The 21,507-nt window shown below is 38.0% G+C and overlaps 2 protein-coding genes across 5 annotated transcripts in view; one reads left to right on the top strand and one right to left on the bottom strand.

Moving 5' to 3' along the window:
* MRPL13 (mitochondrial ribosomal protein L13) overlaps positions 1-16,469 on the bottom strand; it is a 49,053-nt gene extending 32,584 nt beyond the window's left edge. The window contains exons 1-3 of the mRNA XM_047842226.1: positions 16,314-16,469; positions 13,076-13,199; positions 1,441-1,534 (exon numbers count right to left, since the gene is read on the bottom strand). Of these exons, the coding sequence (XP_047698182.1) occupies positions 1,441-1,534; positions 13,076-13,199; positions 16,314-16,340 (245 nt within the window). The 5' untranslated portion in view covers positions 16,341-16,469. The remainder of the gene's footprint in view (positions 1-1,440; positions 1,535-13,075; positions 13,200-16,313) is intronic.
* Positions 16,470-16,670: 201 nt separating this feature from the next.
* The window catches only part of MTBP (MDM2 binding protein), an 87,652-nt gene continuing 82,815 nt past the window's right edge, over positions 16,671-21,507 (top strand). For all 4 annotated transcript variants that reach the window (XM_047842221.1, XM_047842224.1, XM_047842223.1 and 1 more), the window contains exons 1-2: positions 16,671-16,835; positions 17,639-17,719. In XM_047842221.1, coding sequence (XP_047698177.1) covers positions 16,718-16,835; positions 17,639-17,719 — 199 coding nt within the window. In that variant the 5' untranslated portion in view covers positions 16,671-16,717. The remainder of the gene's footprint in view (positions 16,836-17,638; positions 17,720-21,507) is intronic.

A 21,507-nucleotide genomic window follows, 5' to 3' on the forward strand; every position in this document is an offset into this window, starting at 1 on the left:
TAATAACTAGTATTTGGTGTAGTTCTGTGGGTTATTTTTGGTTGAGTAAATTATATACGCAGCATGTGCAAAATTAGTATTTCCTTAAATGCCAATTTTTGAAAATAGCTTTTTCTTTTAAGTAAGATCAATTATTCTTTTCTGTTTTTTTTTTTTTAAAGGATGGTTACTTATTTAATATATTTTTTGTGGAACTTGAACTCATAACCCCAAGATCAAGAGTTGCATGCTCTTTCAACTGAGCCAGCCAGGTACCCATAGTAAGATCAATAGTATTTTTTTTTTTTTAATGTTTATTTATTTTTGAGAGAGAGACAGTGAGAGCCAGGGAGGGACAGAGAGAGAGAGAGGGAGACACAGAATCCGAAACAGGCTCCAGGCTCCGAGCTGTCAGCACAGAGCCCGATGCGGCACCTGAACCCACGAAGTGCAAGATCATGACCTGAGCCAAAGCTGGATGCTCAACTGGCTGAGCCAACCAGGCGCCCCAATAGTATTTTTAAAGTAATATATTTCAAGTGCCTATATTCTTTGACAATGGCAGTATCATTTTTTTTTTTATTTGAGTAGTTGATACTTGATGTTACATTAGTTTTAGGTGTGCAACTTAGTGATTCAACAATATTATGCTATGCTCACCACAAGTGTAGCTACCTTCTGTCATCATACAAGGCTATTGTAACACCAGTGAGTATAGTCCCTATGCTGTATCTTTTATCCCTGTGACTTATTCATTCCATAACTGAAAGCCTGTATCTCCCACTCCCTTTCACCCTCCCTTCCACTCTTACCCTCTTTGGCAACCATCAATCTGTTCTCTGTATTTATAGGTCTGATTCTGCTTTTTTGTGTGTTCATTTGTTTTTTTAGATTCCACACATAAGTGAAAGCATATGGTATTTGTCTTTCTCTGACACATTTCACTTTGCGCTATATATTCTAGGTCCATCCATGTTGTTGCAAATGGCCAGACTGCATCTTTTTTATGGCTCAGTAATATTCCAGTGCACATGCACACATGTACATCATTATCCATTCATGTATCAATGGACACGTGGGTTGCTTCTCTATCCTGACTATTATAAATAATGCCGCAATAAACATAGAGGTATATGTATCTTTACAAATTAGTATTTTTGTTTTCTTTGGGTAATAACCTAGTAGTGGAACTACTGGATCATATGGTATTTCTATTTTTAGTTTTTTGAGGAACCTCCACACTGTTTTCCACAGTGGCCATACCAATTTACATTCCCGCCAACAGTGCATGAAGGTTCGTTTTTCTCCACATTCTTACCAACACTTATTATTTACTGTCTTAGCGGCCACACTGACAGATGTTAAGGTGATACCTCATTGTGGTTTTGATTTGCACTTCCCTGATGGTTAGATATGTTGAGCATTTTTTCATATGTCTGTTGGACAATGGCGTTATCTTACCCAGTATGTGAGGAGTACACTTTTTGTTCCCATTTATTTCCAGAAAATGCAATGTGCCTTGTGTTCATTATGACAACATGATCCCCACAGTCACCTAGATTTGAAAAGAACAAAGAAGAAAAGATATTATATGAAAGTCATGATTTTAAGAAAAAGTGGTCTTGGTTATTTATAAAGCTTTTCAAAGTCTAAACAACACATTAAAAAACATAAAGCAAGTCACAGTGCAACACCAAAATCCTTGAACAGGATTTTGCTATTCTGTTCCTCTTTTACATAACATCTAAGTATAGAAAGAGTGAAAGAGTTGGCCAGACATTTGGAAAATCTCAACACTGGAAGATAAAAGAGGATATTATTAAAGATGCCAATAACAACAACACATCTTTTAAAGGCAAACTAATGTTATTCCTATGGTATTTTCCCATTAATAATTACACTTTGCTAAAATGTTTATATTAACATACCTTTAAATGTCTAATATAAACTTCCCCTTAAAAATAGAAGAGAAAATGAAAACAATATGCATATAGGTGTAAAAAGGTATGTTTTACCAATAGGCAAATTGAAAACAAATGTAAAATGTCACAATTGATTTTTCTCCTTAAATTCAGAGAACAATAGAGTATTATGATCTTATGCTTAACTACTAACCCAAGGCTTTTTCCAACCACATTTAACTAGCTACATTTAAACTGCCACTTTCAACTATGACAACATGCATATTTGATATTGCAGATGACCTGAAAATTAAAATATATGTATTAGATTAATTTTCCATAAAATTAATAAAAAAACCCTAAAAAGTCAACATGCAGTTTTCCCATGAGTCATGATACATCACAAAATCAAATAATCAAAAACATTTTTTAAATGCCTATTCTACTAATATGAAAACTTAAAAAGATTTTAATTTATTTAAAAACACTGAAAAAATAAGTATAAATAAATACTGCATATGAAAACTAACAGTTACATTATAAGATAATGAGCTTTGAATTTCAATGACAGCATTTTAAGAGAGAAGTATATAGTCTACATGGAATGAGGGTAAAAGAAAGAGAAAAAAGCAGGTAGGTTTTTTTTTTATCACAGTGAAAGGGAGTCGAGAAGTGTAAAGGAAAGCTTTACCTGGGAAGCTTTGCTGTCAGTGGGTTGAAAAGACAGTTTGACTGTATTTGGCAAATTGATCAAAGTTCCTAAAAGTAACCCACAATGGGCTAGTAAGGCAACTGGACAAATGAACCAGGAAAATAAATAAAGACGGTGAGAAGATATCTATGTCATCTCAGAGAATGCTGAAGTTACCTTAGTTTTCAACCAGACTTTTACAGTTGAAGACACTAACGCCTGCTAAGATCAAGTGATTTGCCAAAGCTCACAATGTTATTTAATTCCCGGTTCAGGCTCTTTCCGTGACACTTAGGCTGAGGAAAAATGGAATCCTTAGCTTTACACAAGAGCTGAATTTATTTTTTAAATGTTATTTAAGCTTTAAATATGGAAAAACCGGGGCACCTAGGTGGCTCAGTCAGTTAAACGTCCCTTGATTTTGGCTCAGGTTATGATCTCATGTTTTGTGAGTTCGAGCCCCATATCGGGTTCATAGTGAAGAGCCTGCTTGGAGATTTTCTCTCTCTCTCTCTCTCTCTTTCTGCCCCTCCCTAACTCTATCTCTCTCTAAATACTTAAAACAAACAAACAAACAAACAAACAAACAAAAAGCATCTTGAGCTATTCCAAACAAACCTACTGTCTTTGTAGAGATCAAAAGGATCTCTCAAAGGACATTCAAAAGAATATCACAGATCAGATGAAAATCATGTTCTTTCATCTGTAAGGTACGAACATCTAATCTGGGAAAAATTATTCTCCCTCAATAACATGCCTCTGGCATAAGTTATTGAGGGAGAATATATATTCTTAGAATATATTCTTAGAAAGACTTCTCTAACTCTAAATCAAACTAACCAGGAATTAAATATTTTTTAACTGCATTACATATTAAAACAAAAGCCAATATTGTTAAAGGCTGAAACCCTGAATATAGTACAATTATTTCTGTCTCAATTTCTACATACAATAGATTTCATTGTAAAGTTTCATTAAACAATTATGCTTTATAATATGCAGCAAATGTATATAAATTAGAACTCTACTGCCTGATCAAGAGATATTCCAAGAGAAATTAATTTCTTTCAGATTAAAAAAACTACAGTAATAAGTAATTTTTAGAAAAAGGAGTTGTGAGTGTATTTGTAAAAACTCTCACCTTAGATGTGTAACCTTGACTCCTTTTTATAATATTTGGTGTGTGTGTGCACACATGTGTGCATGAGTGAATGAATGAATGAATGAATGAATGAAATTAGGTGCCAAATAAATTCAGATAAATTCAATCAAAGTGGAAACTCAAAAGTGTCATGTCAGGGAACTGAAGTTCTAATGATGAGTCACATTGTCAGGGGTGCTTCTCAGTCCTACAGCTTCAGTGTTTTGGCTCATTTTCTCCCCTAAACCAGAACTCATATTTTTTCCTCAAAATTCCCTGGGAGGAAGAGATAAAACATTCATTCTGGAGGCAGGAATATCAGTCGCTAATTGATCATGCACCCTTTTCTACTAGGTTCTGAGGACAGCTCCGAAATTCTTTTTAACATACCAACCCTAGGTTAAAGTTATTTGTCACCTTCGTACCTCAACACGTACCAACTCCCCAGGTACGGTATTCAAGGATACCTACAGTTTAGGCTCAAACTTTCTAGCCTTATTTACCAGTTCTTTCCCATCCCAAACCATACTACTTGCTATTCTCTGAAGCATTATCCCATTATTTCTGTTTAAAACACACACACATACATACAGAAGATCGTATACACAGATCCCCTGATCTTTCCTTTGTTCCTTCCAGTAGAAATACTCTCCTGATTTATCTCCACTTGCTAAATTTTATCCATAAAATTTAAGTTCCACATAAATATCAGGTTCCAAAATTAATACCAGTCCTTTCATAAAGCCTTTCCTAATACCAAACCCAACTTCCCTTGATTCCACAAGGATGCCTGAATTTCTCTTATGATACCGATTTAACTCTATCTTGTCCTATCATTTGTTCAATTTTACTTTCTCCACCTAAATTATAAGCTCCCTTCTGAAGACTCTTAATGTAGACCTCTTATATAATGGGAATTACAAGTCACAATAAGTGTTAAAAAAAAATTCCTGGTGTTCACTTTAATGTAAATAGGGCTTGTTCTATCATGTCCGTTCGCATTCAATTCCTCTCTTAGATCGTAGTTCTTAGAAATTGGACCAATCAAAACTGTCTGAGCTGCTCAGATTCCATAGGGGGATGGATTCAGATGGAGATATCTGGTAAGTTTGGTGGGAATCTCTTCCAAAATCTGCTTTGTAGTTCTTTTCCATTGATTAATAAATTAATCCACTTACTACTTACTCATGTCAGGTACTGTTCTTGATGCTGAGAATAGAGCAATGAATGCAACTGAAATCCCTGGTCATAATAAATCCTACATTCTAGTGCAATGAGCTAGACAATAAACAAGTAAACATACAATACGTCAGAGGCTGATAAATATATGGGGATAAAGAGCAATGCAGTGGAAGTATTATTAATTGATACAGGTTTTTGTGTTTTAGTTTCCCTGGGAGAAATGTCCAAAAGTGCAATTGTTGTACGGCAAGCTCATGTTTAGTTTTATAAGAAACTGCCATATTCTTTTCCAGACTGGCTGTACCATTTTATACTCCTACAAACAATGTGTGAGCAATCCAGTTTCTTTGCATCATCACCAGCATTTGCCACTTTTTATTTTAGCTATTCTGAACAGATATGCAGTGATGTCTCACTGTGGGTTTAATCTGTTTTTCCCTAATGGCTAATAATGTTGAATCATTTTATGTATTTATTTACCATCTGGTCATGATACTTTGCTCATTTTCTAATTAAGGGTTAGTTTGTTTCTTGTTGACTGTATGGTTTGCAAATATTTCCCTTCAGTCTGTAGCTTGTCTTTTCATCCGCTCCACATGTCAAATCCCTCTTTAAAAGCTCTTTGCTGTAGCTTACTGATTTTAAAACTGTATCTGATAGAGATGTCAGGTTCTGAGAAGGTGACTCAAAGGGGAAAGGGCCGAGCATCTTCTCCCTCCTTCAACTAGCACAGCACTGCTTTTATAGATTGGGTCTCCTTACAAGATTTGGTTTGAGAAATGTTTGAAAATAGCTATTTCAATTGAGTGATAAATAACAAAATTGGCTTTGGCCATTTTGTTTGTTTCCAACCTTGAAAGATAAATGTCCAAATGCCTTCTTCAGTATGAATTTGTGCATAGCTAATATGACAGACGATCACATCAGTTACCACAAAATCTACTGAGTATAAAGACAATGTGATAGGAACAAGGCATGTTGTTCAAATTTATTGATAATATCTAAGTATTCACTTTTAAAGGAGTTAAGTATTCAAGATATGATCTAAAGCAAAACTCTCCTTCACTGCTTTGTACGATGATATTCTAGGAGTTGAAGAATAAATGTGCAATTAAGATTGCAAAATTAAAATGATGCAGTAATTTACATTTGAAATAAACTGACACTGAACTTAAATAGTAAGAGAAAAATGTGTTAGCTTGGTAACTTTAAAAAGAGCATCCTAAACTTTTCTTTTCCCTAACAAGTCTTTAAAAGATTAAATAAATAATATAAGGCAGAATGTTAGAGATTAGATCTAATCTTTGTTGAACTGCCTGGTGTGCTAGAGGTTATAACATTAAGAACTGTGTGCAACTTCTGTTTCCTTTCATGTAGATCAGGAGTATTTTAGGATAATCTAACAATAACTTTAGAAAATGCTAAAGGAAGGTTTCTCTCTGCTTCTTTTATTTATTTTTTTAATTAATTAATTAATTAATTAAAAATGCTTGTTTATTTTGAGAGAGAGAGATAGAGAGAGAGAGAGAGAGAGAGAGAGAGAGAGAACGTGTGTAAGCAAGGGAGGGGCAGAAAGAAGGAGAGACAGAATCTTAAGCAGGCTCCGTGCTGTCAGCACACAGCCCAACATGGGACTCAATTTCACCAACCGTGAGATCATGACCTGAGCCAAAATCAAGAGTGGAACAGTTAACTGACTGAGCCACCCAGGTGCCCTTCTGCTTCTTTTAAACATTCACACTGTCCTCAATTTATTAATCTGTGGGCAATGAAAAGAATGGAGTCCTCATGAAGAGTAAGTATAATCTAAAAACTACCATGTGCCCTTTCTTTTTATTATCAGTGACAAACATGTTCAAAGAGCTCCCAGGTCCCAAATTCAGAAGGGCAGCTCTGATTAGAAAGAGAAGGGAACTTTTCCTAGTTCTACATCATTTCCAGCTTGACTCAGACCACATTTTCCATAAAAAATAACCTTATAAGTGGAAAGTTGGTTTTCTATAAAACTTCACAAAGTCTACTGGACCTGTAAAGTAGTTCAAATACAGTATACATTATGTTTGGATATATTATCGGCTAACTTTTATAGCTACTCCTGGATATATGACCATCATTTATAGTATTATTTATCTGGGAAATTGTATGTCAATTTTCAAACAAACATGTTTACAGCGATTGTGAGAACATAATACATGCTTGATAAATGCTTATTTAACCAATGAATGTTAGAAATAAACTTACGACAGACATGTTTGTAAGCTGAAAATTGCTTGCAATTTAAGTTTTGACTTTAGTGACATCTTGTGGACATAAAAAGTCTTGCTGATATAAGTTCCATATTAAATTATATGGTGAGACAAAAATACAGCTCAGTCTTTAAAACGTTAATTTTTAATTTCATAGAAAAGCTATTGTCCTTTACTAGAAAAGGATGACGTGATAGGTAGCTACCAAAGCTCTTTTGGCGTGCTAGCAAGTATTTTCATTAGTACTTAAAGAATACTTTTGCAATAATGACCTGCTTGTAGGAAAACAGAACTTTAATTCAGTGAACAGATAAGTGCTATACTTTAAGAAAGAAATTACATTACTACGAATTCTACTTTTTCCCAAATTTTGTATTGTTTGTATTTCTACAAAAACAACCTAAGGCGCCTGGGTGGTTCAGTCGGTTAAGCATCCAACTTCAGCTCAGGTTATGATCTCACGTATTGTGAGTCTGAGTCCCGCGACAGGCTCTGTGCTGACAGCTCAGAGCCTGGAAAGCCTGCTTTGGATTCTGTGTCTCCCTCTCTCTGCCCTTCCCCCACTCACTCTCTGTCTCTCAAAAATAAATAAATGTTAAAAAAAAATTTTTTTTAAAGGGGCGCCTGGGTGGCTCAGTCGATTAAGCGTCTGACTTCGGCTCAGGTCATGATCTCACGGTCTGTGAGTTCGAGCCCGGCGTCGGGCTCTGTGCTGACAGCTCAGAGCCTGGAGCTGCTTCAGATTCTGGGTCTCCCTCTCTCTCTGCCCCTCCCTAGCTCACACTCCCACTGTCTCTCTCTGTCAAAAATAAATAAACTTAAAAATTTTTTTTTAAAAAACAACCTAAAAGATCTTGTATATTACCTTGTTGATAACACTACCAAGAAGAAAAAAAAAAAACTTAGCAGGAAAACATAGTTTAAGTGGCTAAGAATCACCACACTGATGTGGAATGGGTAATTTACTATCTGATGAAACAGGTGCCTGGGTTCTGGTCCAAGTTCTATTATAATATAGCTGAGTGACAGGGAGAAAGTCATTTTATTCTTCTGATTTTACTTCTCACGTATATCAATGAGGCAATTAAAATATCTAAAGTCCTAAGGAATTCATTCTATTACTTGGTAATTCTAAGACTATAACATTCTCCTTGTCTGCCAAAAACCACAGATATTGTTTTTAAGTTTATTTATTTATCTTGAGAGACAGACACAGTGCTGGGGGGGGGGGGGGGTTGGGTAGGGTCAGAGAGGGAGAGAGAGAATCCCAAGCAGGCTCAGCACTTCCAGCACAGAACCTGACATGGGGCTCAAACCCACAAACTGTGAGATCATGACCTGAGCCAAAACCAAGAGTCAGACACTCAACCGACTGAGCCACCCAGCACCCCACAAAAACCCGAGATTTTTAAAGCAAACAGATTTATAATTAGTCAAGCGTAGGTCTGCTGACCACTATTTTACTTTCAAGGTGTGGTTGCTCCTCACTATTCATGTATTCTGTATTACAAATTTGCCTATTCTCTTTTTTTTTTTTTCAACGTTTATTTATTTTTGGGACAGAGAGAGACAGAGCATGAACGGGGGAGGGGCAGAGAGAGAGGCAGACACAGAATCGGAGACAGGCTCCAGGCTCTGAGCCATCAGCCCAGAGCCCGACGCGGGGCTCGAACTCACGGACCGCGAGATCGTGACCTGGTTGAAGTCGGACGCTTAACCGACTGCGCCACCCAGGCGCCCCTGCCTATTCTCTTAAAATTTGATAATCTCAAAACTTGCAGTGCTTTCCCAGTCATTTGCAGACATGTGCACGGCAGTGAAAAATTTGAGTAGCTTGATGCATAAGCTGAGGTCAAATATGGTAATGCACTGTCTTTTGTTTCGGCTCTTTTACTATAAACCAGTGTCCTTTTGTGGTCTATTTAGTGCTAGGTTTTTGGCATTACTGTGCTTTTTATAAGTGACTTTGCTGTTTAAAATATCCCTCGAGTCTGATGCTGAAGTGCTGTGTAGTATTCCTAAGTGCGAGAAGCCTGCAGTGTGTCTTACAGAGAAATCCTGTGTTAGATAAGCATCGTTCAGGCATGAGTTACTGTGTGGTTAGCCGTGAGTTCAACGCTAAAGAAGCAACAATATGTATATTAAACAAGCTGTCTTTAAACAGAAACACACATAAAACAAAGCTATTTGAAAAACTAACACTGACATGACAAAATCCTTACATTCATATTCCATACTTAAAGATTTCACAGGTTGTGAGCTGACTTTGAAATTTTCATTAAGTGAAGAAAAAGAGGGGCGCCTGGGTGGCTCAGTCAGTTGAGCATCCGACTTCGGCTCAGGTCATGATCTCACTGTTCCTGAGTTCGAGCCTCGCATCAGGCTCTGTGCTGACAGCTTGTAGCCTGGAGCCTGCTTCGGATTCTGTCTCTCTCTCTCTCTCTCTCTCTCTCAAAAATAAATAAACATTAAAAAAATTTTTTTAAAAAGTGCAGAAAAAGATTAGAGCAGCAAGTATGAGAAATGGCATAACTCATGAGTTCTTGGTTTTACCCAAATCAACCCATCTGCAGTACTTTCCCTGCTAGCTCCACAGATCCAAAATCTAACTTAGCTAAATGCCAGAGCCCCAATTAAAAGTAATTTCTTCATTCTCAAAACTCGTATTCATGAATGCATATATTCACTCAAAAAACATTTTATGTAGTCCAACTATGTGTCAAACACTATTCTAGACACTGGGCATATAGCTGTGAAAAATTTAGACAAAGTTCTTATCCTCTTAGAACTTAGTGTGGTGGAGGTGTGGAGAATACATATTTATATATGTCAGGTGATCAGAGAATGCTAATTAAAAAAAATTTTTTTTAATGTTTATATTTAGGAGAGAGAGAGAGTGTGAGCAAGGGGGTAGGGGGTGGGAAGTGGGGGGAGGGCAGAAAGACAGGAAGACACAGAATCTGAAGCAGGCTCCAGGCTCTGAGCTGTCAGCACAGAGCCCGATGTGGGGCTCGAACTCACGAACCATGAGATCATGAGATCATGACCTGATCATGACTCTGGCCAAAGTCGGATGCTTAACCAACTGAGCCACCCAGGTGCCCCTAAAGGCAAGGTAAAGTATAGAGTGAAAGGGTGAGATGACAGAGGAACTGGGGAAGGCCTCTCTCAGACAAATGAGCAGAAATCTGAAAGATGTGAAGAATTAAGCCATAAATCTGGAAAACCCCATCCAGGCAGAGGGAACAAAATATAAAAAGGCCCTAAGGCAAAAATGTGCTGACAGGCACATTAAGGAAAGAGCAGCAAGCCTTAGTGGATTACCCTAGGAGGTAGGAAGCAAAGTCAGCAAGGTAAAAGGGACCACACCGTGTAGGTCCTTGTAGGGACTGGCAAATGTTGGCTTTTACTTTCTCATTTGGAAGAGACATCTGCAACTCATCTGTAGAGAAAAGACCCTATTGGGGCAAGAGTAGGAGCAGCGAGATCAGTGAGGAGGCTTTTGGAATAATCCCAACTAGAGAGCAAAGTGGTTTAAAATTACAGTGGAAGAGTTAATGAGAAGTAGCTAGATTTCAGATACATATATTTTTTCAGATATATACCCATATATATGAGTTGAACAAAGAGAAGTCACAAATGAAGCAAACACTTCTGACTAGCCCAACTAAAAGAATACAGATGCTGTTAACTAAGATGGGGAAACCAGAAGTAACAGGTTGGTTTTGGGTGGGGGAAATCAGGAAGTAGGACATCTCCGAGTTAAACACACATTAAAATGTTGCAGATGCCCACTGGACACCTAAGGTTTATTGAGTAGAAATGTGGTTATGGGAGTCTGGAATACAGGGAAAAGGTAAAAAATGAAGATATGAATTTGGGAGCTTAGCCTAACAGAAAATATTTAGAGACCTGAACCTGAATGTGATTGCCTAAGGAATGTGAAGGGGTCCAAAGACCAGGCTTCAGGGCACTCCTATTTTTTTTTTTTTTAAGTGTATTTATTTATTTTGAGAGACAGAGAGAGAGTGAGCAAGGGAGGGGCAGAGAGACAGAGAGGGAGAGAGAATCTCAAGTAGCTTCTGCACTGTCAGTGCAGGGCCCAACACAAGGGTCAAAACCAGGAACCATGAGATCATGAGCTGAGCTGAGCTGAAACCAAGAACCAGAGGCTTAACCAACTGAACCATCCAGGTGCCCTCCATGCCCCTCCCCGTCCTAATTTTTAATGAGAGAAGATTGGGAGTTTGGAAAGTTGAAAAAAACAAAGGGGACTGGGAAGGAGGAGTTAGTAAGAGAACGCATCCCAAAACAAGTAAAGAATGTGTTTAAGAAGAAAGTTCTTTATATGACAACTAGCCTGGACTCCTCAAAAGGTTAATGGCAGGAAAAAATAAAAGAGAAGGATTCTTCAAGACTAAAGGAACATAACAATTAAAGGCAATAATACATAAAGCTTGGTTGGGTCCTGGTTTTAAAAAAGTAACAGCTATAAAAAATATGCTTGAAACTACTAGGCAAATGTGAAAATGCACTGGACATTAAACTGTAAAATTAAATTATGTTTATTTTGTTACGTATGATAATGGCATTTTGGTTACATAGGGGAATATACTTATTCTAGGAGACACATGCTAAATTCAGGGGATTTATTGAGACATCTGCAACTTATTTTCAAATGACTGAGTAAAAAATTACATGTTAAATTATACATAAAAGTTAGAAAAATGTAGAGGACAAATAACTCAGTGGAAATATGGCAAAAGACACGCACAGATATTTCACAGAAGAAGAAATGATAAAAGGCCATTAAATAGTGAAGAGATACTTAATTCCATTTGCAATGAGGAAAATGAAAATTAAAACCACCACAAGAATGCATTCCACATTTATGAGAGTAGTCAAACTTAAAAAGAATGAAAACATCAACTGTTATCGAAGATGATGGCTAATAAAAACTCTGGTAGGAGAGGACATTAGCATAAAGATTACCTAGTTTCCCATGCACCTTTGAACCCAGTAATTCCTGTCCTATAGACAGATCTGGGAGAAACTCTTCCACCTGCGCCCTGGAAAAAAGGTATAAGAATACCAACAGGGATATTGTTTGTAATGGCAAAAAAATTGGAAATAACGCAAATGTTGAGTGTATGGGTATTTATTTCATCATCATTGTAACTGTTAATTTTCTTTAAAATATTACTTATATTTAAAAATAGATTTGTCTACATACTGTATCTACATACTGTATATATCTTTGTGTATTTCATGTATCAAAAAGTTAACACTATGATCAGCTGCACAAAATGTTGCTGACAGGTCAAGACAAAGAGTAAGAATTGACACCTAGATCTTGTTGGGTGTGCACTGAAGTGCCTAGGTAAGTGAAGTCAATCAGAATTACCTACAATAAGCTGAAGACCTTAAGTCTCAAAACAACTTTTTTCCTTTGTTTTGGAAAAAGGTTACAGAAAATCAAATCTATCAATTCAAAACAGTAAAAAGTAAACTTTCCATGTTCCGCTAGCTCTATCCATCTTTCTAGGGGAAAGGTTTTTAGAAGACAAGACAAACTTATTTTTTCACTTTCAAAAACTCCCTATTCAAATGTTCATTGCTATGTGAAGACACACGTGTAAGAGTGAACATTTGATTTCTAGTCCCACTCAGGATATCTGAGAGTGAAAGGAAGGCTACTGAGAATTTTGCTGGGGTAATGACATAAAATGGGGTTATCTCAGGCAAACTGGTCTGTATGGTTTTCCTGTGAATAAACCAAATTCATTTCAGTGCCCCAGTAGGTTTTTTTGTAAGAATGGAACAAGGGATCCCAAGAAAAAAAGAGGTACTTAGAAGTAGTTCAGTCAGACTTTTCAACATTCTATTCTGGCATGAAAATTATGGATACTCGTGACACATATAAAATGATACTCACTCAGTTGATGGTATACAGGTTTATGCAATCCTTGAAGTTTGACTGATGCCAAAGCAGCCAGTTTGCCAGGCGGCTGCATTTTCCCATCTAAGAGATACCAAACCCGAGCAAAAGTGGCCCATTGCTTGGGGAAAAAAAAGACAGAGAGAGAGAGACAGAGAGACAGAGACAGAGACAGAGAAAACAATAAAGAAAGTTCTAATTAAAATGGAAATAATTGAGATTATTATATACCATCATGTATATTCTACTGTTAATATCAATAATTACTTTGAAAAAAGATCCTGTCACTAAATAATTGTTTTGGTTTTGTTTTCATTTGTTTCTGGAAAAGGAGGGTCTTTTTACATTCTACAAAGATTCACACAGTAATTTTTCTTGCCTGCCTTCCTATTAGCAGTGTGGATGATATTTTATTTAAAACATTTCAAAGATATATTTTCCTTTATATTATGACAATTTTTGATATCATACAGAATAGAATCTGGAAGAGTAATGGGAACTCTTATGAAAGCAGAAACTGTTTATAAGGTCTTCAAAAATACTTTGAAGACTAATATGTATTAAATTGAAAAATGAGTAGCAATTGGGAACTGAAAACTATTCATCAGTTCAATTCCATGGAAGAGGTAAGTAACAGAATATAGCTAGACAAGTATAGATGGAGGATGTTGAATAAACTTAAATTTTACATAGCTGCCTTACACAGACATCTTTAGGCTGCGTCAGGCATAAACCATTGTCTTTGTAGTATCCATCAGTACCTTCAAGCTCTCAGAAAATTCCAGCCCATAGAGATGTCAACCAGATGCTTTCTGTATGCATATACACGGGTTGCTAAACAATGCTGGAAAAAATACAATCAGGCTAATTGGGCTTATTTTAAATTTTATTATTACAAACCTCATATCAGCTTCTAAACTGCTCACCATTTTTTTTTTCCTTTCTCACTTTTCTAGTTTCTACTTGTTCTCCTCTCTTTTGTCAGATTTCTCTCTTAAGTATTTCACATATTTTGATGCCATTGTAAATAGTATTGTATTTTTAATTTAAATTTCTGTTTGTTGCTAGTATATAGAAATACACCTCATTTTTTGCATTTTGGTCTTGTACCCTGCAACTTTGCTAAACTTATTTATCAGTTTTAGGAGCTTTTCTTAGATTCCATCTGATTTTTCACAAAGACAATCATGTCTTCTGCAAATAAAGACAGCCTCTAGCCCATATCTTTTCCCTAGTACTCTCAGCTTATGACTAACTAAAAAAATAAAAATAAAAATAAAAAAGGATTCAAACAGTGGGAAGTCTATAGGACAATCTTTTGTCTTCAATAAATTGCAAAGGAAAAAATAGGAAAAAGAACTTAAGAGAGAACTAAAAAACATGAAATTATTACATTCTAAATCCTAAACCAAAGGAACAAACAGTAAAAATTTATGTATTTCTATAACATAAATGAGAAAATTGGGGATTTGAACATATACTAGATATCTGATATTAAGGAATCATGATTACTTTTTGTCTTTGATAAATGGTATTGGGATTATATTTCCAAAAAGAATCCTTATAGAGAACATACTGAAATATTTATTTATGAAATAACAGGAATCTGAGATTCATCTCAGATTCATAAGGGGAAGAAGTGAATGGGGGGTACAGATGAAAAAATATTGGCCATGAGGTTTTTGAAACTGGGCTGTACCTTCATTTATATAGGATTGAAATTCTCCATAATAAAGTTAAACAAAACAAAACAAAAAACAAACCCTCTCTACCTCACTTACCCACTGCCTCCTTTGTGGCAAAATTCTCCCAAAGAGTTGTCTTTACTCCAATTTGTCCTCATGCTGACTTCAGCCTGCTCCACCCTGGCTTTTCTTCTCCCACACCCATCACCCTCTCTCTATTGCCTGTCAAAGTTACCAGGACCTTCATGTCACTGAATCCCTTGGTCAATTCTAAGTCTTCAATACAGGTGATCATTTCCTTCTCCTGGATATTCTTTCCTCACTTGATTTCCAGGACACCACCCTCTGTTGGTTTTTTCCCTACTTTGCTTGTTTTCCTATCTCTTGCCACTGAAATGTTGAAATGTTCCAGAATTCAGTTCTTGGTCCTTCTCTCTTTTCTATACACACCTTCTCAATGACTACATCCAGACTCGTATGTTTACATGTCATTTCCATGCTTATGACTCCCAAGTGTAGAAATTTACATCTCTAGCCTTGACCTCTTTCCTGAACTCTACAATTGTACCAATTGCCCATTTGGTAGCTGCACTACAATGCTTTTTAAACCATCTCCTAAAGACTAGTTTGTCCCCATTCCATTGCAGATCAATATTTTGATTAAAAAAAACAAACCTTGTTCAAAAACCATTAAAATACCGCCATATCATCAAACTGCTGTAAAGTTTTCAAATTTTTAATTTTACTTCTTAAATTTGCTTCATCCAGGAGAGGTAACAAACAGTTCAAGGAAGGAATCACTCCTGGAGCAGGACTGGGCTAAGAAGCATCTCAGGTCAACAGACCCAAAGCTGAACTCCAGCTCTTCTACCTGAAACCTGCTTCAATTTCAGTCTTCCCTATCTCAGCTGATGGCACACGCTTCCGGTTTCAGAAACAAAAAACCTTAGAGTAATCCTTGTTCTTTCGTTGTCAGCTCACATTCAATCCTTCAGGAAATCCTTTTGACTCCACCTTCAAACAAAACCTGACCACTTTTCAACCCTATACTGTCTAGTTCGGTTTGTGCCACCATCGTGTTTAGCCTGGATCACTGCAGTTGGCCTCTAAACCGACTCTTTGTTTCTACCTTCCACCAATCCCCACCTCTGAACAGTCTATTCTTAACTCAGCTGCCAGAGAGCTCCTTCTAACACTGTTAAGTGAGATCACTGTCACTTCCTGGCTCCAAACCCTTCACTAACTAGATCCTCATTTTATTCAGTAATAAGCAAATCCTTACAATGGTCTGCAGTGCCCTATCTGAATACTCTTTCCTTAGAAAAAAAAGTCATGAAAAGGGCTAACTGAAAAGAGGAGACGAATACCAAAGAGAACAACAGCAAGCGGCGGCCAGAATCACGATTCTCATAAGGGCTTTCCCGAGGCATCATCTCCTGGCCCAGGAACTCCTCTTTCCTGCCCACTCAGCATCACTAAATCCACCGAAGCCACTGACTTCCTTCTGCCAGCATAATGAACTCCATCAAGCCACAAGAGTTCAAGCTCACCTGGGGCGCCCTAGAGAAACTCGACATTTTCTCCACTTGCAGGACCGTCCTATTCCCAGGGTCCACGGCCAGACCCCAGCATTAATGGCCCGGCGGGAAACATATATAGGCAAGCATGACAGTTCCTAGGCCAGCCAGCCGTCGTCAGTTTCTCTGCTTTTTCTGGGTCTCCTCCAATCTTCCCATGGTAGCACTTTCATCCTGACAGGAGGAAATAATGCAGTCATTGACAGAATAACTCCCCCAAAGAACCCGCCGGCTGGAAAAGCTGAGGCAAACCGACCCAGCGCGCACAATTTCCAGCCGACCTAAATTTGGTGGATGGAAACCGGAAGTGCCTAAGCAGCGCGCGACTATTTGGATGTGGAAACTAAGATCTGAAATAGGAGCTCGGCTCGAAGGAGATGGATCGGTACCTGCTCCTTGTGATCTGGGGGGAAGCAAAAGTCCCGTCAGCAGCGGGTGGGGAAGTGGATCACGGGCCTGGGAAGTCGTCCGTTGAGGGTACCGAGAAACAGCCGGGTAAGCGCAGGGCTGAGAAAGAGCGGGAACCGCTGGCGGGGAGGGGAAGAAATTTAAGTTTGAGATCAAGTTCTGCCGGTGAGGGAGGGGGGCTATCTCGAGTTGTCCCGAGAATCTGAGACTCTATGGGATCGTCCCAATAAGGGCTGAAAAATGTCATTATCTTCGTGGAGAAATAGGGACAAATTTGTGGATGCACAATTCCAGTGCTCAGAAGTTCTTGGCACAGTAAAAATTTAACTGATTTATTCTCTGTGCCTTCGGAATGGAATGTCTTCTTGTTAGAAATATATGCATTCAATAGGCGATTCCGTCAACTCTATGTTCCAAATACAAGTAATACAGAAAGGAACAAGATGGACAAGGATCTTACTCTCCTAGAGTCAACATCCTAATGGGAGGAGATATCCTACATATAAAAACTAAGATTAAAAAAAAATGGTAAATTTAAAACAATCGTGACCGTTTGAAATTACACTCCTTTTTGGTGTTTCTGTCTATAATCCGCACTGCATTTTATTTATTTGTTTGTTTTGATTGAGCAGGCATCTTGAGAAAATATATGTGGTTGTGTATAGAGTATTGTGACAGAGTTTCCCTTCTCTGCTTAAAATTATCCTTTGGGGGGAATTTTGAATATTTAACTGGCTAGCGTGTATAAACCACGAGCCTTTTGGGTTTTCTCTGTGTAGCTCTTTTATGTACAACGTGTTTTTCTGGAGAGTCTCTGATGGTGAAATTGGAATAGGCCTAGATTATGTAACTCTTGTGCCCATTGAGTTAGTTTGCCTTTTCTTTTTCAGATTTAACAGCAGCAAATGTTTATCACCTCCTGAAAAGAAGCATTAGTGCTTCAATGAATCCAGAAGATAGTACTTTTCCTGGTAAGTATAACATGAGCCCCTTTTTTCTCTGGCCCCTGTATTTGTATTGGAAATAAATTTAATTAATTTGGTCACTTAAAAGTGTGAAAGAGGGGCGCCTGGGTGGCGCAGTCGGTTAAGCGTCCGACTTCAGCCAGGTCACAATCTCGCGGTCTGTGAGTTCGAGCCCCGCGTCAGGCTCTGGGCTGATGGCTCAGAGCCTGGAGCCTGTTTCTGATTCTGTGTCTCCCTCTCTCTCTGCCCCTCCCCCGTTCATGCTCTGTCTCTCTCTGTCCGAAAAAAAATAAATAAACGTTGAAAAAAAAAAAGTATGAAAGATACTTGTTGACTGCACACATCACTGGGATAGGGAGATAAGTAAGGAAATACAAAACTGAAAAAGATGCTAATTCCCTCTTCCTGCTGCTTGAATGTCATTAAATTGTGTGAAAATTATTATTAAAATTATTCTAGGTTCTCAGCTTGACTTTTGTTCCCTTTGTGGTATTTCCTTGCCCATCTTTAGCTCCATATATAATAGGGTAATGTGGTATTATAAGGAGGATTTATGATTTGTCCTGAGTACAAATACATTATTAATGCTCTTACACATTTCTTACCATTTTTTTCCACCCTTATCTCTTATTGATTTTCTTAAAAGCACTTCATAATTGTTAAACACAGTAATCTTGTCTCCGCTCTTGTCTGCTTTACCTTTTTCAAAGTATTTGGCTTATTTGACCAGCCTTTGCTTTGTAAAAATCTCTTCTCCTTTGGTTTCTATTGGCATTATACAAATCCATCTACTTATTTTTTTTTTTTTTATAGTTATCTTCTCTTTTACTTCCTCTTCTTGGCCTCTGAGAGTGTCTTTCAAGGGCTCAGAAAAAGGAGATAACCAAAACAGACCAAATTAAAAGCTGAAGGAAGTTTCTGGAGATGCTCCGGGTAGGGTGCTCACTCATGCTGCCCTAGTCTGTTTTGGTTGTAAATGTTCATGCTGCCCTAGTCTGTTTGCCAAGTTGTGGTAGTACTCATTACTTTTTCAAGTTGGTATAATTTAAGTCAATACTACTGGTATTGCAAGAAAGCTTTTCTTTCACTTATGCCTTGAAAGTATACATTGAAGAAATATTGGGAGCATTATAGGAATTCTTGGGATAACTTTTGCTTCCTGTTTGGGTAGATAGAAGTTTCTTGTCCAAGGGGCGCCTGGGTGCCTCAATCTGTTGAGCATCCGACTTCAGCTCAGGTCATGATCTCTTGGTTCCTGAGTTCAAACCCCACACTGGGTTCTCTCTTTCACAGCAGCTATTTTTAGAATCCATTTACATTAGATTTGAATGTCACTTTTGGTGTTAATCACTTTTTGCTTCTTTGCTGTGCCTTTATCTTTTTTTTTTTTTCCTTTTGCCAATTTCCTCTTCCTGTTACCCATTTTTGTAAAATATGTAAATTTATCACTGGGAGACAAGAAGGAAACACAATTACATATTTGTCATCTATTCATATGAACTGAATAACAGCTATGCAGTGACCAATGAGCAACAAACTTTGAAAAGTAGTAATGTGATTGGTCACTGATCATGATACACATCTTTGATTTATGTAGTGATTTGCGATATGAGAAGCTAGCAGTGAAGTTTTGCTTTAGGCAATTACAGTTGATTAGTAAACCATGATAGCTGCAGTTTGAGCCCTGTTTTGGGGGACCAGGTGTTATTTAAATCATGGGAACTGAAATCTGCATATCAGAACCATGCAAAGAGATTGAATTTCTTACCCTGTGAACATTATTGCTTTCAGTAATATGGCAAGTCTGAGAAACTGGAAGTATAATATGATTATAATTGAGATAAGGCTGGAGAGATAGGCATAGCAATGTGGAGGACTTTGTAAATCATGTCAGGGCTCTTGGACTTCTTCATAATGATAATTAGCCATTAAAGGCCTTAGTGAAGGAAGAGATCTGGTGACATCTGTGTTGTTGAAGTATTCTGGCTACAGTCTAGTGGACAAATTGGAGGAAAGTATAGGCATGAGGGGGCTGCTGCAGAAGACCAGCTAAGAAATAAGAGAGGTAGCTGAGGTAGAGGAAAATGGATCTGAAAGAAATTATGGAGGTAGAATCCACCTGACCTAGTGTTGCATTGGTGTGATTCAGGAGAAGGGTAGTATGAGAAAGCAATCAAGAATGACATTAGATTTCTGGCTTGGGTATAGTATAAGTGGTGGCATGTAGCAAGATAGGAGAATTAGAGTTTGAGGCATGGTTGATGAGGGGCCATAAGACAAGCTGAGTGAGAGCCCAGCACAAGCTAGCACAACCCCCCCCCCTCCCGCCCCGGTGGAATATGTGTAATATTTCTCAGGCACTCCTGGCTGCCCAAGAACAAAGGAAAGGACAGAAAACAAATGGTTAAACTGATAGAGTCTCCATTAGTTTACAAACATCTTAGTAATATTACAAGAAAAAACAATCTTATTAATAGCCTAATCTCCAGGAACTCCCTACCGTCTTAATGCTAATGCTTTGCTAGAGGGAAAAACAACCTTAGCTTGATAATAGCTAGGCCTCCAGTAATCTGTGAGTTCTCTTTAGCATATGGAAATCTCTTCAAGAAACTCCCTCTTGAATTTATCTCCCCCAACTCCTTGGTATATAAGTAGTCACCGTTCACAACCCCAGTGCTGCTCTTTCTGCCCACAGGTCCTGTCTCCTTGCTTTAATAAAATCATCTTTTTGCACCAAAAGACATCTTCAAGAATTCTTTCTTGGCTGTCAGCTCTGAACCCCACTATCACCCCAAGACCTCATCAAATGACATGTTCAATTCGGAACATGTATTTAGTTGCCCCGTAAGATGTCAAATTGAAAATGTTTTGCAAAAGTTGGATACGTGTGTCCAGAACTCAAAAGGCAAAGTAAGGCTGGAGATACAGATAATAGAATCATCAATATGTAGATGTCAGTCCAAACTATGAGAAAGGATGGGATTGTTTATGGATAGTGAGAAGAGCAGAAAATCTTGAACTGAATCCCAATATTTATTTAAAAAAATTTGTTTTTCAACGTTTATTTATTTTTTTTTGGGACAGAGAGAGACAGAGCATGAACAGGGGAGGGGCAGAGAGAGAGGGAGACACAGAATCGGAAACAGGCTCCAGGCTCTGAGCCATCAGCCCAGAGCCTGACTCGGGGCTCAAACTCCTGGACCGTGAGATCGTGACCTGGCTGAAGTCGGACGCTTAACCGACTGTGCCACCCAGGTGCCCCTGAATCCCAATATTTAAAGGAACTGAACACCAGTTTTTTTTTTTTGTTTGTTTTTTTTAACGTTTATTTATTTTTGAGACAGAGAGAGACCGAGCATGAACGGGGGAGGGTCAGAGAGAGGGAGACACAGAATCTGAAACAGGCTCCAGGCTCTGAGCTGTCATCACAGAGCCCGACACGGGGCTCGAACTCATGGACCTCGAGATCATGACCTGAGCCGAAGTCGGACGCTTAACCGACTGAGCCACCCAGGTGCCCCTGAACACCAGTTTTTAAAGGCATGAGGAGTAGCTGGAAAGATAGGTTCCACAGAAATCAAGTGTTTTAAGGAGAAAGTAGTCAACTGTGTCATCTTTCATTCCTTTCTTATTCTTATGTTGAGAGGTCAAGTAACAACAGTGGTAAGAGCTATCAGATTTTATAACGTTAGTTATTGGTGCCTTTAATGAATGTAGTTATGATGAAGTTTTGGGGTGATGCTGGGGTGGTCGGGAGCCGAAGGCCAAGAAAGAATTCTTGAAGACCTCTTTGG

Source organism: Prionailurus viverrinus, chromosome F2 (assembly GCF_022837055.1).
Source record: "Prionailurus viverrinus isolate Anna chromosome F2, UM_Priviv_1.0, whole genome shotgun sequence".
Lineage (NCBI taxonomy): Eukaryota > Metazoa > Chordata > Mammalia > Carnivora > Felidae > Prionailurus > Prionailurus viverrinus.